The 22,351-nt window shown below is 38.6% G+C and overlaps 1 protein-coding gene across 8 annotated transcripts in view; it reads right to left on the bottom strand.

The window, feature by feature from the left end:
- Nucleotides 1-22,351, bottom strand: part of LOC127414784 (serine/threonine-protein kinase MARK2-like) — a 102,276-nt gene that overhangs the window by 63,003 nt on the left and 16,922 nt on the right. For all 8 annotated transcript variants that reach the window (XM_051653088.1, XM_051653094.1, XM_051653122.1 and 5 more), the window contains exons 2-3: nucleotides 8,429-8,602; nucleotides 2,031-2,084 (exon numbers count right to left, since the gene is read on the bottom strand). In XM_051653088.1, coding sequence (XP_051509048.1) covers nucleotides 2,031-2,084; nucleotides 8,429-8,602 — 228 coding nt within the window. The remainder of the gene's footprint in view (nucleotides 1-2,030; nucleotides 2,085-8,428; nucleotides 8,603-22,351) is intronic.

Below are 22,351 nucleotides of genomic sequence, written 5' to 3'. Positions count from 1 at the left end.
CAGGTCACATTCATATCACTAGCAATCAAGCGACCCTGTCATTAAATGTTCACCCCTTTGCTAAAAACTTGGGAGTGATCTTTGACATGGCTCTAAATTTTGAAAAACAAATAAGTGCTGTGGTGAAGGGCAGCTTTTTCCAACTCAGGTTGATTGCTAAATTAAAACCATTGCTTTCATTTAAGGATTTGGAGATAGTTATTCATGCTTTCATCTCATCCAGACTTGACTGTTGTAATGCACTGTACATGGGTCATTCATCTCTGAATCGCTAACAGTTAGTCCAAAATGCAGCTGCTAGGTTGCTGACTGGAACAAGGAAGAGGGAAAGTATTTCAACTGTTCTAGCATCTCTTCACTGGTTACCAGTCCAATACAGGATTCATTTTAAGATTTTGTTATTTGATTTTAAAGCTATTAATGGTTTAGCCCCATCTTATCTCTCAGAACTCCTTAGTCATCAACAATTCTCCAGGACTCTAAGATCCTCTGATAAGCTTCTCCTGCATACACCACGCTCATGCTTGAAGTTTAAAGGGGATCATTCCTTCTCCATAGATGGCCCTAGACTATGGAATAACATATCTCTGGACATTAGATCCACTCCTATGCTTCACATTTTTAAATCTAATATTCTTTGGCTTTTGTATGAATGTCTCTATTGTATTGTTTATTGTTTTTAATATCAATCTTGTTTTTTTATTCCCCTTAATTCATTGTTTTATTTGCCCATGTACAGCACTTTGGTATACACTTGTTGTTTTTAAATGTGCTCTATAAATAAATTGACCTTGACCTTGAGCTTTCATTTTGATGGAGCTTGTATTTTGAAGTGTTGAAGAGTTGATATGACGGTCAATCCAGAAAGGCGGTCGCTACGTGACTCAAAGTGATTATTAAACCGCAAAAGGCTGCTATTTAATTAAATAAGTATGTACTCTGTATGTGTCTTGCGCTACAATATGAGCGCCCTGTTCGCTGTCATCTGCTACAAATAAAGCATGCAATACTCATGATGTTGTTTCCATGGATGAGCCAAGGAGGAGCTTTAAAAAGTATGTGCAGCCAGCGTCAGCACAACACTGTCTCCTCTCCACACTGTCTCCTGTCCACACATTCACAAGTGCTTACATTCGAAGCACACAGCTCATGCAAATTACATACTTATCTAATTAAATCACAATTTTTGCGGCTAAATAATCTCACTAGGACATTACGTCATTTTAATTTGTGAGCTGAATGTTAAGGAATGACATTCGTTATGTGAGATAGTTTCGGTTTTTGGTATCGGAGCATTTTTTTGAGCACGAGTACAAGTATCTGAGTGTGGTATTGGACCTGATTCTGATACCAGTTTCGGTATCGGGACACCCCTAGTTAAAACCAGAATGGAAAAAAAAAAATCTTTAAAACATATCCTTTTGTGTTCTGCATAAGAATGTAAGTTGTATGGGTTTGGAACATGGTGAGTAAATTATGACAGAATATTAATTTTTAATCTTTGCCACATTTTGGTCCCATTTCAGTTGCACAATGATGCATAATGACTTTGCATTGACTAATAATAACTGATGTGATGGAAACCATGGAAAATCCCTGTCTAACATTTGACTAATTTGTGCTTGCATAATACATGTATCAATTTGCTGTACCTTCACAAATACCAATGTTCTGCAACAACCAGGGATTATATATCAACATTTTACAGGATATACATTACATTAAAACTTCAAGAACATAAGCAATGCATTAAATCTATTTCTTTAATGCCCTCTAAAATTATTCAGTAGTAATAGCACAAAATTCTGCTGATTGTTAAGTGTTTAATGTTACATGACCAGAGCAAGTCTGCATGTGAGGGAGTATATGTGTGTGTTGGGGGGGGGGGGGGTGGTGGTGGTAAGGCAGGGCCCATTCATGCCACGTGACAGGAAGTCCTTCAGCCTCTCTTCCTGTAATTATCCCATCTATGCCCTCTCTTGAGACACAGAGATATATAGATAAAGAGATGAGATTTAATGCAGACTCACTTTTTGAAGACTAGAAGAGTTCAGTTGTGTCTTGTCTATGATTTTCACTGCTACCTGTGATCAAAGAAACAAAAACATTGAAACACATGTAAATGCTTCTCTCAGACACAAGACTGCTTTATAAACTATTACATTTTTAAAAGCATTTCTTTCTGTTAGAAACAAAAACATTAATCTGGCAGCAAAGAATGCACTGGGCTAGACTAGAAAAATGCAAACTGGGTTGGTGTCTTGTGAGTCTGACGGATTGAAATCCTAATTCAAATTGCATTTTTGGATGTATTATAGTCAGGCTAGTCAAATCACAATGTTTCAAGTTAAAGATTTGGCCTTGTAACGAAAGGATATAGGTTTTAATCCCACAAGGGCAAACCATGAATAATTACATCTTCAATTATGGCACTTAACCAAAGTTTGCTTCCTCTAATATTTTGTTCTACAAGTCTCTCCAGATGAATCCTCACTTGCACAGTACTACACTTGAGGGTTCTGTAAACTTGATCATGCAAAACAACATAACTTGATTGTTTCAAGGGTCAGTGTCTTTTATCATTTATAAATAATGATGCATTCATCCACTGAACACTGACTTAAACTGTTATCAAAACAACAGAAGAAGCACTTTTGCTTCACGGGTGATCCAATCACATGTGGTCAGGTGAGCCACATTGCTGTTTACACCTGGTCGCTAAAATGCGTCCCTGTGACCACTTGTGATAGGATTTTGAGGGGAGGGTCTCTGAATTTTTGACAACATACATCCATCACTATGCCAGTGTGTTACTGTATGATTTTAAAGTGCAACAATGTCAGAAAAGACAAGGCGCAAAAAAACCTGATGCACTGTTTCTACCAGATTTTTCTCTTGAATTCTCATTTTAGCGCAGCAGTTGATTGACAGGGGAGGAGTGGCGCTTCACTGCTGTCTGAGACGCATTCAGGTTTAGTGTTAACACATCAAATGCGATGTGGTCACATGCATTTTTGACTGGATTCATAAGTGGTTTTTGAGATCCGATCATAAAACATTTAAGACCCCGTTTAGACCTGTATTTAAGGCTGACCACTTGTTATCGAATCACCTGAAACACACTACCTGGTCAAAAAAAAGTCGCCGTTTGGATTTAAATAAGCAGATACTTAAGGGCCTATAATTGGATCATTATTGCAGTGATTAATATGTTTCAGCTGGCAACAATTTTTTTAACCCTAACTGATGCAGTGTGCAGCTTCTCATTTCTTAAACAACCATGTCTGAAGACGTATCCCATGGTTGTCGAAAAGATGTTACTGTGTTTCAGAAGGGGCAAACTATTGGCCTGCTTCAAACAAAGAAAATAACTAAGGAAGAGTCGTGTGGCGCCATGCGAGGTTCGGATGTGTGAACGGCGAGCTCTGCGCACTTTGCTAGTTTTAATACTTTTTGTGTCATAAACCGGTGAGATTCGATACACCCTGTTCCATAACTGTTCTATGAAGACAAAATGTCAAAGAATTCAAAATCCTCAGGCTCTGGAGACATTAAAAGACTATATTCTCAAATTGAGAATAGATGCTAAGGATGGCTGTAAAACATTTACATGCCCACAGCAAGCGACATCCTTCATAAAGTCAATGGAATGAGTAAGTCATTTGGTGGATCTAATGTTGCAGCCGAGTGGGCTGACTCACTGATCATTCTCTTGACTGTCCGAGGAAGCTGAGCACCTTTTTTGTTTTTTTTTGTGTTGGTTCCGCCTAGCGGCTGGAGTTTGTTTTGCGGAATAACACTTCTTCGGGACAGTTTGTGGATAAATCTGCACGTTCTTTGTGCTTATACCTCCTATTGGATGGAGTTTGTTTTGTGGAATATTTCTTGCAAATCAGAGTGATTAGGGCATTTGTTACACTCAGGAAGTCATATAGTTGGCGCTTTAATGTATCCCTTTTGCAAAATCCTGAATTCCAACATATGTTAACGGCCGAAATCAATGTTTATATGGAGATCAACTGGTCCTCAGTATCCTCTGTAGGCGTGGCTTGGGAGGCACTTAAAGCGGTCCTTAGGGGTCAGATCATACAGTATGCATCATTTATCAAAAAATCCAAAGCACGAGAACTTGTGGAGTTGGAAGGGAATATTAAAAGTGCTGAGGCAGAGCTGAAGCGCCGAATGTCGTCTGATGGCCTCAGAGATTTCACCCGATTGAAATACAAATATAACACTATTTTGTTGCAGAAGGTGGAGTTTTGGCCATTCAGGGCAAGACAGTCATACTTTGAGTCAGGGAACAAAGCAGGGAAGCTATTGGCTAGATATATAAAGCAGAGAGAGTCTTTTTCTACCATTCCCTCAGTGAAATCTGCTGGTGGTGAAATATTTACCTCGGCCATTGATATTAATAATGCTTTTAAGGCGTTTTATCTTGACCTTTATAGCTTCACGTCTTCATCTACTGATGAAGATATTAGAAATTTTGTGGAACCATTAGAACTCCCTAAACTGACGGCTGTGAGAAAAAAAAAATTCTCTTGATTCTGAAATAACCTTGGAGGAGCTTGGGGAGGTAATTAAGGCCTTGCCTACAGCCAAGGCTTCGGGGCCAGATGGCTTTGCTGCTGAATTTATTAGATCTTATGCTACAGAACTGGCTCCACTTTTGTTAGAAGTTTAAATGGAATCATTAAAGAATTGAAAGCTTCTGCTAACCATGACACAAGCCCGGATCAGTCTGATTATTAAAAAGGACAAAGATCCAAGCGAGTGTAAGAGTTACTGTTCAATTTCCATGATCCACCTAGACATAAAAATATTGTCAAAAATTCTGGCTAACCGATTAAGTTATGACATCTCTTATAAATATAGATCAGGTAGGGTTTATTCGGGGCCGCAGCTCTTCTGGTAACATTAGACGTTTCATCATTATCATGTGGTCAGTGGCGAATGATCAGACTCCGGTCGCTGCATCTCACATGACGCAGAAAATGCATTTGATATGGTAGAATGGGATACTCTTTTTAAGATTTTGGAAATATACGGGTTCAGGAATACTTTTATTGGATGGATTAAGTTACTTTATAGACACCCGGTAGCGGTGGTATAAAAAAATGGATTAATTTCAGATTATTTTACTCTGGATAGGGGCACCCGTCAGGGTTGCCCTCTTTCCCCATTTTTGTTCTGTCTTACCCAGGAACTATTAGCAGCCGCGATAAGAAAGGAAGATTTTCCAGGGGTGGTGGTGGGAGGTATGGCGCATAAGATATAACTTTACGCAGATGATAATTTAATATTCGTCTCCGACCCCATTAGACCTATGCCTTGCCTCCACAGAATTATTCATTCCTTTTCTAAGTTCTCAGGATACAGAGTCATTTGGTCTAAATCCGAAGCTTTGGCTCTGACAGCGTACTGCCCAGTAACCGCTTTCCAGCCAGGCGCCTTCCAGTAACCCAAACAGGGCATTAAGAATTAGGGCATTTTATTCCCAGCAAATTTGTCTAATTTAGTTAATTTTGACCGTTTAATAAAAAGTTTTTCGAGCAATGTGGGCAGGTAGGGTTCATTACATTTATCTATGATTAGGAAGGTTAATGTTATTAAAATGAATAAGATTCCAAAATTTAACTACCTGCTACAATCTCTCCCTGTAGATGTCCCCCTCTCTTATTTCAAGCAATTTGATAGCATAGCGAAGTCCTTCATTTGGAATGGAGGTTACATAGGCCGGTTGACAAAGGTGGGCTAGGCCTACCCAAAATGTTGTTTTATTATTATGCTTTTGGTCTCAGACATTTGGCTCATTGGTCACTTCCACTTTAGAGAGCCCCTCCCTGGTTTTGTATTGAACAGGAAGTTCTTGCCCCTATTTTGCCATTGCAAAGCCTTTCTATCAAACTAATCGGAGAAGTTAAGTTACACCCCGTTATCTCGCATTTACACTCGGTATGGACAAAAATGTCCAGAGTGTTTAATTCTGACATTTATTTAAATGTTGCCTCAAGCATATGTCTGAACCCTAAATTATGTATTAATAAGTCCCCTTTCTGCTGGTCAGAGTGGATTGTGAGGGGGGTTACTACACTCGGTGAACTATATGAGAGTGGAGTGTTGAGATCTTTTGAAAATTTGGTTCAACATTTTGGGATTCCTAGATCTAAGTTCTATAGGTATTTACAGCTGCACCACCTGCTCTGTATTGTTTTTGGGAGTAGCACACACCCCCCTAAAGCGGCAGATACTCTGGGAGAGGTGATTACTGCTTTTGGAAAAGGTCATGAGGCATCAGTGTATTACTCCCTGCTAATTCAGAGTCTGGGGGACAGAGCTTTAACTTCTATCAACAGATTATGGGAGACAGATTTAAACTTGGTATTGGAGGAAGAAGTGTGGGCTAGGATTCTAAAAAATGTCAAGTCTGTATCTAGAGATGCAAGGGTTCGTCTTATGCAATTCAAGATTTCACACAGATTCTATTGGACCCCCTCTAGATTGTATAGGCTTGGTCTTAAAGACACACCCACCTGCTGGCGATGCCAATCAGAAGATGGAGACACAACTCAGTTTTTTGGGGTGTGTTAAGATCCAAGAATTTTGGTTGAAGGTTCAGAGTTTTATATGTGACGTTTTGGGCACAAAAATTTCATTCTGCCCCAGACTCTGTATTTTGGGCGATGGGGTGGTCATAAATTTGGGGGATAAACACATAAAAAATTGGGTTCTTACCAGTAATATGATTGGCAGGCAAATTTTAAGATGATGAAAGTCGGATGGAGCACCCTCATTTACGGAGTGGTGTGCAGAGATGGGAAGGGAGGCTGCTTTCTAGGAAATGTCAAGCAGAAGGCTGGGGGTTCGGAATTTGTTTGATAGGAAGTGGGGCAATTACTTAGTGTTTTTGGGGGACTCTCAGGGAGGAGCTGTGGAGAGAGATGTGTAGTTTTAATTGTATATGATTATTATATTTTCTTTTTTGTGTTTTTTTTTTGTGTGTGTGTGTATATTCTATTTGTGACAACAGGGGTGTTCATTGGGGGTCAGGGTGGGGTTGGTGATTGGGGAGGGGGAGGGGTATTGGGAGGGTTAAATGTTGATTCAATGTAAATACTTTGTGGATTTTATTAGTTATATTTCTATGAATCAATAAAAATGTTAATTGAAAAAAAAAAAGAAAACAACTACGGAGATTGCTGAAATCACTGGAATTGGGTTAAGAACTGTCCAACACATTATTAAAACCTGGAAGGATAGTGGTGAACTGTCAGCTTCACGGAAGAAATGTGGTCGGAAAAAAATCTTGAATGATCGTGATCGGAGATTACTAAAACGCTTGAAGTCACATCGTAAAAAATTGACAGTAGAACTCACGGCTATGTTTAAAAGTGAAAGTAAGAGCATTTCCACATGCACAATGCGAAAAGAACTTACAGGACTGGGACTAAACAGCTGTGTGACCAAAGAAAGTCACTTTTAGTGAGGCTAATATGAAAAAAATGACTTCAACTGGACTGTGGAGCAATGGAAAAAGGTCATGTGGTCTGATGAGTCCAGATTTACCCTTTTCCAAACCGATGGGCACGTCAGGATAAGAAGGGAAGCTCATGAAGCGATGCACCCATCATGCATAATGCCCACTGTACAAGCCTCTGGAGGCAGTGTTATGATATGGGGTTGCATCAATTGGTCAGGTCTAGGCTCAGCAATGTTATGCAGCAATAAAATGAATATTAGGGGGCTTTCACACTGGGCACATTTGCTGTGGTCCGATTCCGAGTGAGATTTTTCCCGGTGCCCCCCGCAGCGTTGGTCTGGTTTCACACTCACTTGATTCTATCGAACCCTGGTCCAAGGGGAAGGCGGCTTACTGCTGCTCGCAAACGGTATTTTTTGAGGAGACAGCTGATTGCAAGGAATTCATTTGCATCTTTGTTTACACTGCATGCTTACTCACGCTCGTGTCCAAGGTGAAGTTATCGCCACTGTCATCTCCTATTACACCCTATATTTAAAACCTAAAATAGTATTTATATATAGTATTTATAAGGTGTATAGATAGATAGATGTTGTCATTGGCTAAAATGCATGCGCAGGTTACTTTACTTCCTGAACGAGTGCGCACCAGAGTCCGAGTTGCTTTCACATTCACGCGAATCGCGCTACAGTTCCATTGCAACCGAACTCAGACCACCTCCTACAGGTAGTCTCAGGTCCGGTACCACGGTGCACTCCCCGGTCCGCATGACAGCTTTCACATTATCAACTTTTCATGCGAACCGTGGTCTGTTTTGAACTAAACTGCCAGTGTGAAAGCACCCATAGAGTATGCAACTTTTTTTTGGGCCAGGCAGTGTAATACCAGGTGTAAACAGGGTTTTAGGTGGATACAGGGCAAATGAGAGACAAAAAGGAGTCTAGTTACCTCTTTCACGGTAAGGACATGTCGGGCCAGTTTAACCTTGGCAAAGTTGCCCTTGCCAATAGTCTTCAGCAGCCGGTAGTGTCCTATGTGAGGCTGCTCTTCCGCCGTTGATGCAACCGAACTCCGGACGCGCGAAACACTGCTACGCCCTCCTCCTTTGGCATCAGAGTGGGTCTGAAAGAGAGAGGATGTAGGAATCAGATGCTTGTAGTATCAAAAGAAGGTGACACTCAAGTTAGGGTGTGATGTACACTCACTGAGAACTTTATTAGAAACACCTCTACACCTACTTATTCGTGCAATTATCTAATCAGCCAACTGTGTGGCAGCATTGCAATGCATAAAATCATTCAGATACGGGTCAGGAGCTTCAGTTAATGTTCACGTCAATCATCAGAATGGGGAAAAAAACGTGATCTCAGTGATATCGACCATGGCATGATTGTTGGTGCCAGACGGGCTGGTTTGAGTATTTCTGTAACTGCTGATCTCCTGGGATTTTCACATACAACAGTCTCTAGAATTTACTCAGAATGGTGTCAAAAACAAAAAACATCCAGTGAGCGGCAGTTCTGCAGATGGAAACGCCTTGTTGATGAGAGAGGTCAACAGAGAATGGGCAGACTGGTTCGAGCTGACAGAAAGGCTACGGTAACTCAGATAACCACTCCATACAATTGTAGTGAGCAGAATAGCATCTCAGAATGCACAACACGTCAAACCTTGAGGCGGACAGGCTACAACAACAGAAGACCATGTCAGGCACTTTATAAGGACCATAGTGTTGCTAATTAAGTGCTCAGTATGTGTATATGATGTAGGCAGACAGGTGAAGTGTGTCAAAGGTGATGTAAGACTTCTTAAAAAAAGGAACTGACAACAGAGGGCACTCATATTAGGGATGGGTCAGGGTGGTCAACTAGTCATCCAACAACCATCTAGTCAATTAGAGAGGGACAAATGTATCTATTTTTTTTTCTTTTTTAGTGGTGAGGCTTTAACCTCTTAAACTCCAAAAGGGGGCGACATATCGTGAAAAAAGTTTACGCTTAAAATGCCCCCTTAAACATAAGTCAGGCATATGTGGTATCGTTTGAAAGCTTAGAATCTGAACATCTGCATTTATATTACATAAAATGACAAAATAAGGCCTTAAAACATCAACGTCGCAAATAAGAGCCACCTAGTGGTTACATGGTTGAAATATTTATATGAATATAAAAGTCTTTAAAATAGCACGTAAATAGACAAATCATATTAAGTTGAAGTCAGAAGTTTACACACACCTATTGTGTAAATACATTTAAACTCAGTTTTTTACAATTCCTGACATTTATTCATAGAAAACATTCCCTGTCTTAGGTCAGTTAGGATCACTACTTTATTTTAAGAATGTGAAATAATAGTAGAGAGAATGATTTATTTCAGATTTTATTTCTTTCATCACATTCCCAGTGGGTCAGAAGTTTACATACACTTTGTTAGTATTTGGTAGCATTGCCTTTAAATTGTTTAACTTGGGTCAAACATTTTGGGAAGCGTTCCACAAGCTTCTCACAATAAGTTGCTGGAATTTTAGCCCATTCCTCCAGACAGAACTGGTGTAACTGAGTCAGGTTTGTAGGCCTCCTTGCTCACACACGCTTTTCCAGTTCTGCCCACAAATTTTCTATCGGCTTGCGGTCAGGGCTTTGTGATGGCCACTCCAATACATTGACTTTGTTGTCCTTAAGACATTTTGCTACAACTTTGGAGGTATGCTTGGGGTCATTGTCCATTTGGAAGACCCAACTGCGACCAAGCTTTAACTTCCTGGCTGATGTCTTGAGATGTTGCTTCAATATATCCACATAATTTTCCTTCCTCATGATGCCATCTATTTTGTGAAGTGCACCAGTCCCTCCTGCAGCAAAGCACCCCCACAACATGATGCTGCCACCCCCATGCTTCACTGTTGGGATGGTGTTCTTTGGCTTGCAAGCCTCACCCTTTTTCCTCCAAACATAATGATGGTCACTATGGCCAAACAGTTACATTTTTGTTTCATCACACCAGAGGACACTTCTCCAAAAAGTAAGATCTTTTTCCCCCATGTGCACTCGCAAACTGTAGTCTGGCTTTTTTTATGGTGGTTTTGGAGCAGTGGCTTCTTCCTTGCTGAGCAGCCTATCGGCCATTGTTTACTTGTCTGTAAGCTTGTTTGTGTGTAATGACACCTAGCTTGAGCTTCTAGGCCGAGATATATGATGAAAAAATGGGGGTGGTGCAAGAACTGAAAATTACACTGAATTAGACTCTATAGACGAACACATTTGCGATGGCTAAAATGCATTACAGTGCCACCTATATTTCAGATATGCATTTTGTGATGGAATGTGATAGAGGAAAAATGACTTTTTTCTAGTACTTCCTGCGATCTATTGGAATAAAATAAGACTATTTAGAGGGAAATGGGGTGAACAGAACCAAAAATACATGCTTATAAAGAAAGGACAACAACAACAAATTCTTAATTCTGTTTATCATATGATTATAAACACATACAAAATTATTTCTGAATATTTGGAGTCTTTTTTTATTTTATTTAGGGCGTTCTTAGAAAAATTAGACCAATTTTTTGCGATTATTCCACAGTATGTGCAAATGGTGAGCTTTTAAATTTGAGAATGAAAAATTGCTGATGGCAGCCCAAAAATGCTTCAGAGTTGAAGAGGTTAAAGGGGGTATATGTAGAGACTCAAGTTCTTGGAGACAAAGTTACTCTAACAGTAACTAGACAGTCAGCAGCACAACAAACCCCTGTCCTAGAAGTTGTCTCTAAATACATCCCCTTTAAAGCAACACATGTACAGGCACCAAAGCATCTCTTTTGAGACAAATTCACTGTCTTCAACAACAAATTTCAAGACAGTTACTTTCAGACTTCAAATCAACTGCTTTGACCAATGTTTCCAATTTATACATAACACATAGGCCACGTTTTCCCATTAAATGTGTCTGATGTGTCTCTTTTGTGGAACAGCCTAAATATACAGGACTTCCTTATCATTAGTTTTTCAGACAACCCACCAACTAGATGATTTGGAAAATATGTAGCTTTGCACATCTCTAACTCATTTTCAACAACTTGATCTCACTTTCAGACTCATACACACACAAACATACACATTAACTGATAACTGTACCATTTGTGATTCACAAGAGCGCTTCGGAGAAGTATGAGGAGGAGAGAACTGGGAATGTGAAACTCAACTCAATGTGTACATTATATTGTATAAATGTTGCATATATGTTATGTATAGAATAAGGTTTACAGTTTAAATTCAATAAAATAGAAAACATTTACTGCATAGCTTAGCAAGCAAATTAATTCAAATATGGCTGAGCAGGGCCGTAGCAAGCAATTCTGGGCCCCTTTCATATTAAAAAATAAAGTTTAAAATTTGTTGTGGGCCCCCTGGACCTGTGGGCTCCTTGAATTGTTACGACCTTTCACCCCATTAGCTATGGCACTGTGGCTGAGACAAAAACAGATGCAGTCAAACTCACTGAGCACCATCTTCTGGACCTGAGAGATGAATACTGTGTAAAGCATCACATGACTAATTTTTAATTTATGACTTCCTCCAGCACTGGAATACTCTCCAAACATTCCTTTATTCTTAATATCTGAGCAAGTCCCCACCATTCAAATACAAAAATTAGGATTATTATTATTATTTTATTAAGTCAAGTCTTATTTTTTGGCCTTTTCACCATTTAAACAGTGTAAAGAGGACAGGATATTACAGGTAGAAGAGGGGAAAACAGGATGGGCAAATGACACAAAACTGGGTGAGTGCCACAACTCCAACCACTAGGCCACAGCTCCAACCAGACAGTTCTGAATCTTAACAAGATAGGATTTTCATTTTTGGGTGAACTATTACAATTTACTTACTCATATGTCTTTCCAAAACCATATGACTTTCAATCTTCTGCAACACACAAAATGAGAAATTCCGGAGAATGTCCTGGTCAATACCCCCAACACACTCATGTTGTTTCAAACCCATATGATTTTCTTTCTTCCGTGAAACATAAAAGGAGATGTTAGAATGTTTTGGTGGTTAGCATTCCTCAATTTCTCCTCATGTTCCACAGAAGACAGTTATAAGGTAAGGAATGACAGATGGATGAGTAAATGACTATAGAATTTTCATTTTTGGTTGAACTAACTCTTTAATAGCACTGACCCAGAGTATGAAAATGATGGGATAGAAGGAGAGAAGAGGAGGAATTACCAAAACAACCCTAGAGCATTTTAGTGAATGAAAAATCATAATCTCATATGACCTTGCTGTAGTCCAGGATCTGCTCTGAAACACCTGACAGTCCAATAATACCAGCAAATTACCTTAAATCACCACTCCAAATTAAGATTAAACCCTCATTTCCCACTTTATCCCATTACACAGGAGAAACATACCAATCAGATTAGATTAGACTGGATTAGATTAGAGTGGATTAGATTAGACTTGATTAAAGCAGATGTGTCCATCTGTCCAACTGCAAACACACACACACCAACACACAAACCCAAACATGAATGTGCTCAGATATGCAGTGTGCTTTTCTTTATCCTCTCAATCCTATTCCTAAAGTTCACCAGGTTCAACGCCCAGGGAACATGCATACTAATAAAACCTTGAATACATTGTAAAAGGACATTCACACAGGATATGTTCTTGCATTCTTTCAAAACTACTGTTTTAATAGTTGGCCTATATATATATATATCAACACATTTATATAACCGTTAGTTCCAGTCCTCTCATTTGATTGGACAAACTGCATTCCATGCGTGCTGATGCTTCACTGTTCATATTACTTTGCTTGTCTGTGTTTGCACCGTTCCAGATAGGCTGTCAGTCTGTGCATTGCTCTGCAACACACAATGGTTGATCTGGCTTTGGCTTCATTTAGAAATATTTTTGTTAATGGATCAAAAAGAGATTTTTAACTTCATGTTTATAAAACTGTTATATAAAACATATATCCCTTTTGCAATAGTGCTGTTGTACTGAATATAAGCACAGCTCTTTTGCTTGTGTGATACTGCTTAACTGTCAGACATCCTTGCCTGTTGCATCGCATCTAGTTTTTTAGTATTTTGCGCCACTAGTGTTGAGTTTTTAAGACGGCTAGTTAAGTTAAAATTTGTTTAACTTTAAAAAGCCCTGCAAGAGAATGTCCTGTGTGACCCTTTGGATACAAGTGTGTGCCAAATGGATAAATGTAAATCTCAAGGTTTCGCTTTCAGGGGCCGTTTACACGACAATGTTTTCAACTAAAAACGTTTTGGCTGTTCGTTTACACGACAACGGCGTTTTGGGGCCTGAAAACGCAAACTTTTGAAAACGGGTTTCAAAGTGCAAGTTTTTGAAAACGATGCCGTTATCGTCTCCGTGTAAACATACAAAAACGTGAATTTGTAAAAATGATGACGTCATGTGCACGCGTATTACGTGTTCAGTCTATAGGCATGCGCGCGAGTACTTCAAAACAACGCGAGAGACATTCAAAACTACAATGGCAGACTACAGGACTGTGTTTGTGCTGTTCAAGACTTGTAGTAATAAAGCAACATCAACGTCTGTCCAGACAAAATTGCTCGATGCTTTCGCCATCTTCATTGTTTGTATTCACCGCTCTGTGGAAGAATGCTTATGTGTGCAGGCGTGTAATGTTTCTTTACATCGCCAACTACTGGGCTGGCATGCATAATACAGCGTTATTCGTGGATCCGTGTGAACGGGGATCATTTTGACAACGTTGTCGTGTAAACGTACCCTCAATCTGTGACTTGCATGCAAACATTAGCATGTTATTGCTTACAAAAGTAGCATCATGTAGCTCAAGTTTATAGTTTTATCTCTAACAGCAGTATCTCCATTTCATCCCGGCCATATTCACACAATCAGTGTTTGGGATTGACAGTAGTTTTTATTAGATAACAGGCATGAGTCTCCTCCTAGCTCACATCTCCCTCAGTTAACAAAACATATGAAGCATTTACATTGCACCATTGCTCACACATTATATGATGTGTCAAACAACTAGTTGTCCAGTTCAATTCCGTTCACACAGCACAGGTCTGCTGAAAATGCGGTTGAGAGTCCTGAAAATTTGTGGGTGTTAGTTTGGTTACTGAATGCAGTTGTCGCTCTCGTAAATAACTGAACTGTGTGTAAACACAACCGTATTAAGTACTCAAATAAAGGACTGACAATTGTATTATGCTGATGTGTGAATGTGGCCATGGACACTGAGCTCATTACAAAGAAAGATCCTCTTGATGACTGAAGGGACCCTTGTCAACTCCATGATCAGTGCTGTGTGTGTGTGTTATGTGTGTGCAAACCACAGTCCACATATCGAAGGACTGTATTTCATGACAGTTCCATCATCAAAGACCTACTCGATCAAAGTTCAAAGTCATAAATATAATGCTTAGCACCATGCCACTAAATGGTGAACACTCAGAGCTATGTATTCAAATGAAGAAACTCTTTACTTCTTTAACAGTTTCACATGATGCCAATTTTGAAAGAGAAGCAGCTAACACGAAAGATATGAGAAAAGCTGGTCAAAACAATACAGTATTCTCACTCTGTGTGTGTGTTTTTACATGTAAACTACCAAAAGCAGTAGCAGAGATCAGGGCATGGAAAGAGGAGAAATTGACAGTGTGCTGACAGGAACAAAGGGGCAGGGACTTAAGATATTAGAGGGCATGTGTGCACGCAGATATGCCTGGATACTCAGATTTTAGACTTTGGCACAGCTTCAGTGTGTGTCCATCCCAGGAGTGCTTATACAAACAAAGCATAACTGATATCAATACATCCCTCATAAACGGCTATGAAACACTTCCATACAATGACACATTGCACAATCTCTTTTACAATCGCACACTCCTTACCAGATAACCTTTCTTCTTTTTACATCAGAACGGCAAGCGATGACCTGACTCATTATATACGTAAACGTTACAAATAACAGACTAACTTCAGGAAGCCGTAGTTCAAAATTTAAAGTATATAATTTGAGAACTCTGGTACAACCAGCTTGCAACAGCAACAATTTTGTTTTAATATCCGGTGAGACACAAGTTTTGTTCCAAAACTTATCCTAATGCTTACCAAGGCAATATTTTTTGGCATCATTTAGAGACACACTCCTGACCCTAAGGCTGTTTCAAATGTAAGATTTTTTTGTTCTTGCCAAATTCTGAATTAGCACTGCATGTATCCTTGGATCCTTGGTGGACATGTTTGAGGGTTTAGCTGACTCTAGTTCAGCTCTGCAGGAGGCTCAGCTGATCAGACCCAGAAGCTCTTCTAAGTGCTTCCAATAGTAACACAGCAAAGAATGGTACAACTGGGCCGGACTTTTAACGACTTGGTTATGCATGTCATCTCTAACCTTTCAAATTTTCCTCAAAAGTCTCTTTAATAGTAGAAATTGTGTGTGAGAGAAAGATCCAGAGGCACCGGCAACCTTATAAAGGCTCACTACACAAGAAGCTGTAAAGCATGCCCTCTTGTTCTCTTTAAAGAATCCACAAACACAGATGCACACTTGCACAAAATCCAGCATGTCTTTAAAGAAGCAGTCAGTCACTAGGTTGTGACTGCAGTGTTTCCATGGAGATCTGTTGTTCGTCCTCATGGTATCTTCTCTTTTCTTCACCTTTCTAAAGGACAGCTTTCTATTCTGCCTCTCTCACGCTCACACTCTCACTTTTTATTTCACCCTCTCGCCTGCTGTGATGAAAGTGAAATTGGGAATAATATTCCAGGCACAGAGAGCAAAGCCAATCTCTGCCTAGAAAGAGAGAAACTATCTTTCAACAAACACGCAGATGCTGTCATACACATCCCAAGTGCAATAGTCACGATGAAGAACTATAAATATTTCTCCACCTACACACACACCATCTTTCACCCTCATTTTCTCTCCAACAAATCACACTCAATTGTTAAACACATAAAACACAGTATATTTATGTGTAGCTACTGTCCTGACTATGACGCAGAAGGTGTTAGCTTGAGTCACAGTTTGCAGTGAGAGCATGTATTAAAACTAAGTATGACTATTTCTCAACTTCTGCAACTTTTTGATGTCAGATAAATACATCAACACTTGACCATGTTTACACATCATTGACACGTACTGCCCAATCACGGTGCGGTAATAAGGAGGAAGTAGGACAGATACTATTAGTCCTAAACACCAGAAGAACAAACAATATGAGAGTAAAATGTATGAAAGTTCATAAAACTTTGTGCTGTTCCTGGTGGTGTGTTGTGGTGCTCTGCATATCTTTCCGTAGATCCCTTTGCTAGGATAAAACCGCTGAAATGTATTTTTAATAGGGACCCTGATCATTTCGGTCTGATCTTAACAGTTTATAATTACCACAGTTAGATTGGGAACCGAGAACCGGTTCTTATTTATACTATTATTATGATATTATTATTATATTATGATTCTTATGAGCCAGTTCTTTTGAACCTACAGCAGTTAATACAGCATACAACGTGTGATTCACGAATTAATGACTCTCATGAGCCAGTTCTTTTCATCCTACAGTGGCAAATATACAATGTGTGAATCCCGAACAAATGACCCTATGAGCAGTTATTTTTAAATCTATAGTGCCAAATACAGTTTGAGCAATGTAGCCTGATTCCCAAACAAATTACTCTTATGAGTTGGTTCTTATTAGTGCTGTACGTTGATTATTTATTTTTTCATTGTGATTAAATCACATAATTTTTTTGCAGTTAATCGCAATTAATCGCAAATTTTTAGTGTTGAAATTTGACACCAAATATACTTCTTTTCTCCTCAAAATGCATTTATTTCCATCTTAGGAAAGAAAACAAAACTAAATGTAACAATATAACGCTTTATTAACATTTTCCAAACAAAGCCTTCCATATTATAAAGATAGAAATGCACTAAAATAGCACCAATTCAAGTAACATTAAACGTTTCACAAAGTCTAAGTGGGAGTTTGACTAATTGAAAGAACTAGTCCCCACATAGGTTACATATTCACTGCAATGGACATTGAATCTCTTAAATCCTCCACAATATTAACCTGCCGGTAGACTGTCACTATCCGTTTTCTTACATCTTGAATCATGAAGCTGCGTTCATGATTCACATCAGTGCCTCAACACTGCTTTGAACTCCACATGAAAAGCGCTTGTAGATAAAAACGTCTCAATCTGCGTTTTGGTGATAGCAAAGAATTGGTGTGCTTCTAGTGGACTAAAGCACATAACTGGTAATCAGAAGGCTGCCGGTTCGATCCCCACAGCCACCACCATTGTGTCCTTGAGCAAGGCACTTAACTCCAGGTTGCTCCAGGGGGATTGTCCCTGTAATAAGTGCACTGTAAGTCGCTATGGATAAAAGCGTCTGCCAAATGCATAAATGTAAATGTAAATGTACATAGGCTGAAAAATACTTTATTTCTATCATAATTCCCATCTAAACTTGTTTTGTATATCAAATAGCACTAAGAGGTCCTTTCTCCATCATTTTATCACTGAAAGAGAAGTGTTGTTGTGTGCGTGTTGTAAAGTGTGCGTCAGTGCAATGACTAATGATAAAAAAAGTTCCATCCTTCCAACCAGTGTTTATACTGGTTTATGCTGCATTGAGGGTAAATGCATTAAAATTAATCGCATGCATTAACGCATTAATTATGACAGCTCAAGAGGGCTTTTTTTAAAGGCACAGCAGCAAAAAAAAACTGACCATTTATTTCTAGACATACAAATAGATGATGAATCAGTAGATGAATAGAGGACAGGGCCTGCAGGTAAAATCCACACAACCTTTATTTTAACAGGGCACAACACAGGGTAGATGGACTCTCTCTCTCTCTCTTCATCACACCTCTCCCCTCCCTTCTTCACCTAGTCCTGTGTCAGAAAACTGTCAACTGTGACTAAATAAAGCTGATATTAATTTGCTCTCTCTCAATGAGAATCAAGGGAATAATATTCCTCCTTTGGGAATAAAGCTCTGCCAGGTGGCAGTCACTTTCTAGTGCGCTAAAGAGTGTTGTGTAAGTGATTCTGTGTGTGATGATGTAAACACACTTCTAGTGACTGTTTACATGCCTTGGGTCCAAATAATTCCACAGAAAAAAAGAGTGACAGAGAGACTTTAATGACAAATAGAAACATGCAGGGTGCTGAGAAAGACTCAAAAAGTGGCTAAAAAGTGTCAAACAGTCACATATGAACAGAACATATAGAATGAAATCACTAATAAACAAAAGAATGCTGAGATAATAATAAATCAGTAGATAATAGATCTTATATTTTTATATATTTATTTTATTAAAATCGCAGCATTTTGTTCTTTAATAATCGCACTGGGCCATATAACCAACGTCTTTTCCAGAGGTGTGAAACTACCGTCAAAAACAAAGAAAATGGAAAAGTCTTTTCGTCAAAATAAAAGCTTGATTATAAAAGCTATATGCGTGAAATTGAAGAACTAGCCACAGAAATATATAACAACTATATAATGTATTAATAATTATTATTATTATATTTAAACAATATCTCACAAGTAAGAGTGCTGTACATACTGAATAGAAGTTCAATGTTTTCATTTATAATGTGATGCTCTGTTGTGCAGGACTTTTTTTTTTTGACAAAAAAAGACCAATGTTGTGTTTTAGATTATGGGGTGAGTATCATTACTGAAGCACTTCATTTGATTAAAAAAAAAATGCAACGGTATATTGTTCTATTTTCATTTGATTAAACTTTTATGAATTCATTTGATAAGACACTATTTTGATGATGCAATTGAATTAAACTTTAAAACATGGAACAAAAACAGAATTTGGGTAAAAAAAAATAAATAAATAAAATAATTAAAACTGATTTCACAGGGTCTTCCTTAAAAAAAACTTGAAGCAATGTTTACTTAATTGAGAAACACTTCAAGGAAATGTGCAATTGTTTTAATATATTTTTAACATCGATACATTTAACTTAGTTAAAAAGGCTAAAGGAGTGTGTTCAATAGCATATTACTTATTTTATCAAAATGTCTGTATCGAGCATCATGAAATTTTACTGGTATTGGTACTGATGTTTTTACCGGGTGGGTAAAAATGTTGATTTCCTGATGCATCGCTATCTTCATTTTAACAATCTCGATATCGAGTCTTATATCCAATTAAGTGCAACCCACCACTACAATAAACGCTCTGCGACTAAAAATTTATATATTTGGCAGCCGGCAGGAAAATGTTTAGATTTCAATCACCAGTGATAAAATTGTGCAGTATATTGGTGTTGTATTCAGCAGCGAGACCCTTTCACTGTGTGTTGAGGGTAAAAGTTGTTCTGTGTAATGTGTGTCCAAAGATGAGATCCACGCAACCGATTTGTCATTGAATAATGTCTCTTTTAATACTCTATTTTTGTATTGACGCTGACTACCACCCCTGGAGTCATGAGTTCGAATTCAGGGTGTGCTGAGTGACTCCAGCCAGGTCTCCTAAGCAACCAAATTGGCCTGGTTGCTAGGGCGGGTAGAGTCACATGGGGTAACCTCCTCGTAGTCGCGATTAGTGGTTCTCACTCTCAACGGGGCATGTGGTAAGTTGTGCGTGGATAGCGGAGAATAACATGAGCCTCCACATGCTGTGAGTCTCCGCGGTGTCATGCACAAAGAGCCACGTGATAAAATGTGCGGATTGACTGTCTCAGAAGCGGAGGCAATTGAGACTTGTCCTCCGCCACCCGGATTGAGGTGAGTAACCGCGACACCACGAAGACCTAATAAGTAGTGGGAATTGGACATTCCAAATTAGAAGAAAAGGGGATAAAAATTTAAAAAATAATAAAAAAAATAATGTTCTTTACATTCAGTTGTTGAAAAACAACAAAAATAAACATTTAATTCTAATTATGCATGGCAAGCCATTCGAGACTCTCTCGTTAACATTAATTTAAAGACGCTGTTTACAGAAATGCCAGGTTTCCTTAAAGAGACAGTACCAGTTTTTAGCACGTTCAACAAATCAATGTAAATACCTGTAAATAGTTCAAATTATGCAATTAAACAATAAACATGTAACAAAATATAATATATGCTATATAATATCATATTTGATTAAATACATTGATTTGTTCATTTTTAAAAAGCTAAAATGTGGCCAAAATTATGAAAAATGAATATAATATAATTAGTAAAATTAAAATTGTCATATTGTACCTACTTAGAAGGTCCTTTTTATAACTCACAGCATTAGCTTGGAGAGAATTTATTTAATATATATAAGCAAAAGGGAAAATGTAACTAAAATATACCCATATGAATCAGGAAATCTGTATCAATACCCAGTCCTAGTACCGACTACTGGAATTTTGGTATCCTGACAACCCTAGTAGGCTACAACTGGCCTTAACTCATCTGTCTTTTCCTCGCTCACCCATACACACACCCCTACATGACGTCAAGCTTCTGAAAACAGAGACAAGGCCTTGGCACTCCCTTCAGTCAGCTTCACACCTAGTGTAACTGGAAAGGCCTGTTCTCTCTCTCTCTCTCTCTCACACACACACACACAGTTTTTTTAGACTGTGGACTGTCTCAACACGGCGACTCCATGCTCGGTGCTGTAAAAAATGCAAAGCCGTATGTAAATGTGAGCCCTGTTTGAGCCACTGAAGGTCAGAGAGCTAAAGAGGGTTTATAGTCTGCAGTGTTCACATTAAGCTTATACCTCAGCCGCCCAACCTCACATTACCAAACACATCCAAACTCTGTGTTAATGTGCTGCACTGCTTTCCAACAGTATTCAAATTATTTTCTTTCCAACAGGTAAATCTGGCCTAACTCTTCTGTTTGTTTGTTTTTTTAACAAACTTTAATTTGCTTGGGTGTGGTACTTACACTCAGATGTCAATGGAAATGGTAAGCCAACCTGATCTCATGAAAAATCGTACATAATTTACGAGTTGGTTATTTCATATGGTCTCGTACAACTTCATGTGCGAATTCCCAGATGTCTAATGCGGAAGCGCGAGTTCCGCGCACAAGGCATTTAGGACATACTCATTAATATTATGCCCTCACACAAACCCCTTATCTAAACTTAACCAATCAGTAGAGTGTGTAAACATAACAGGAAGCTGTTGTGTGTGAAACTATGTCCAGCGACGTCATTGGCTGTAGTGAAAGTCGTAGGAATTCAAGCAAGTGCAGTCGCATGACATCATACGAATTAGCCAAATTTACAAAAGTCGTAAATCCTGACGATTTTGCTGCGAGAGTGTGTTGGGTAATCACAGCTGTGATGGGGATGAGGTGTCACCATCTTTGAATCATTTCCTTGCTATCTTTAGCCTTTTCCTTCCTATATTTTACGCAGCTACTCACTGGATAATTAACAAGGCTATTAATGTGAATATGACAGTATATGCCACACCTCACTTTTACAATACCAAATCAAATAAAAATTGAAAAGAAATAACATCAACAGACTGTTATAAGTAAAAAAAAAAAAGTTTTAAAAGCCATGTGCAAAACGGTTAGGAAACAACTTTGCAGAGTATATTGTGTTCAGCAAAAATTGTAAGATAGATGGATAAATTGCTATCTCATCTGCATTGAGCCTACATACTGTTAAACCAACAATATAAGAACAATTCAAATACTTTAAAACAAGATTGTTAAATGTTCCTCATTGTTTAGTAGACTGGTTTGTTCATTGCCAAAACAAACAAACAGTACCTAAATGTAGGTTGTAGCATGGACAGAATTTTATGTTGTCAATGCCCACTTGACTTCAAACTTATTTGGGATTTACTCACCTGTTGCACACAAATTCAT

This window comes from Myxocyprinus asiaticus, chromosome 2, assembly GCF_019703515.2.
Source record: "Myxocyprinus asiaticus isolate MX2 ecotype Aquarium Trade chromosome 2, UBuf_Myxa_2, whole genome shotgun sequence".
Taxonomy (NCBI): Eukaryota; Metazoa; Chordata; class Actinopteri; order Cypriniformes; family Catostomidae; genus Myxocyprinus; species Myxocyprinus asiaticus.
Note: the sequence above shows the minus strand (reverse complement) of the source record. Positions and strands in the feature narration are given on the sequence as shown.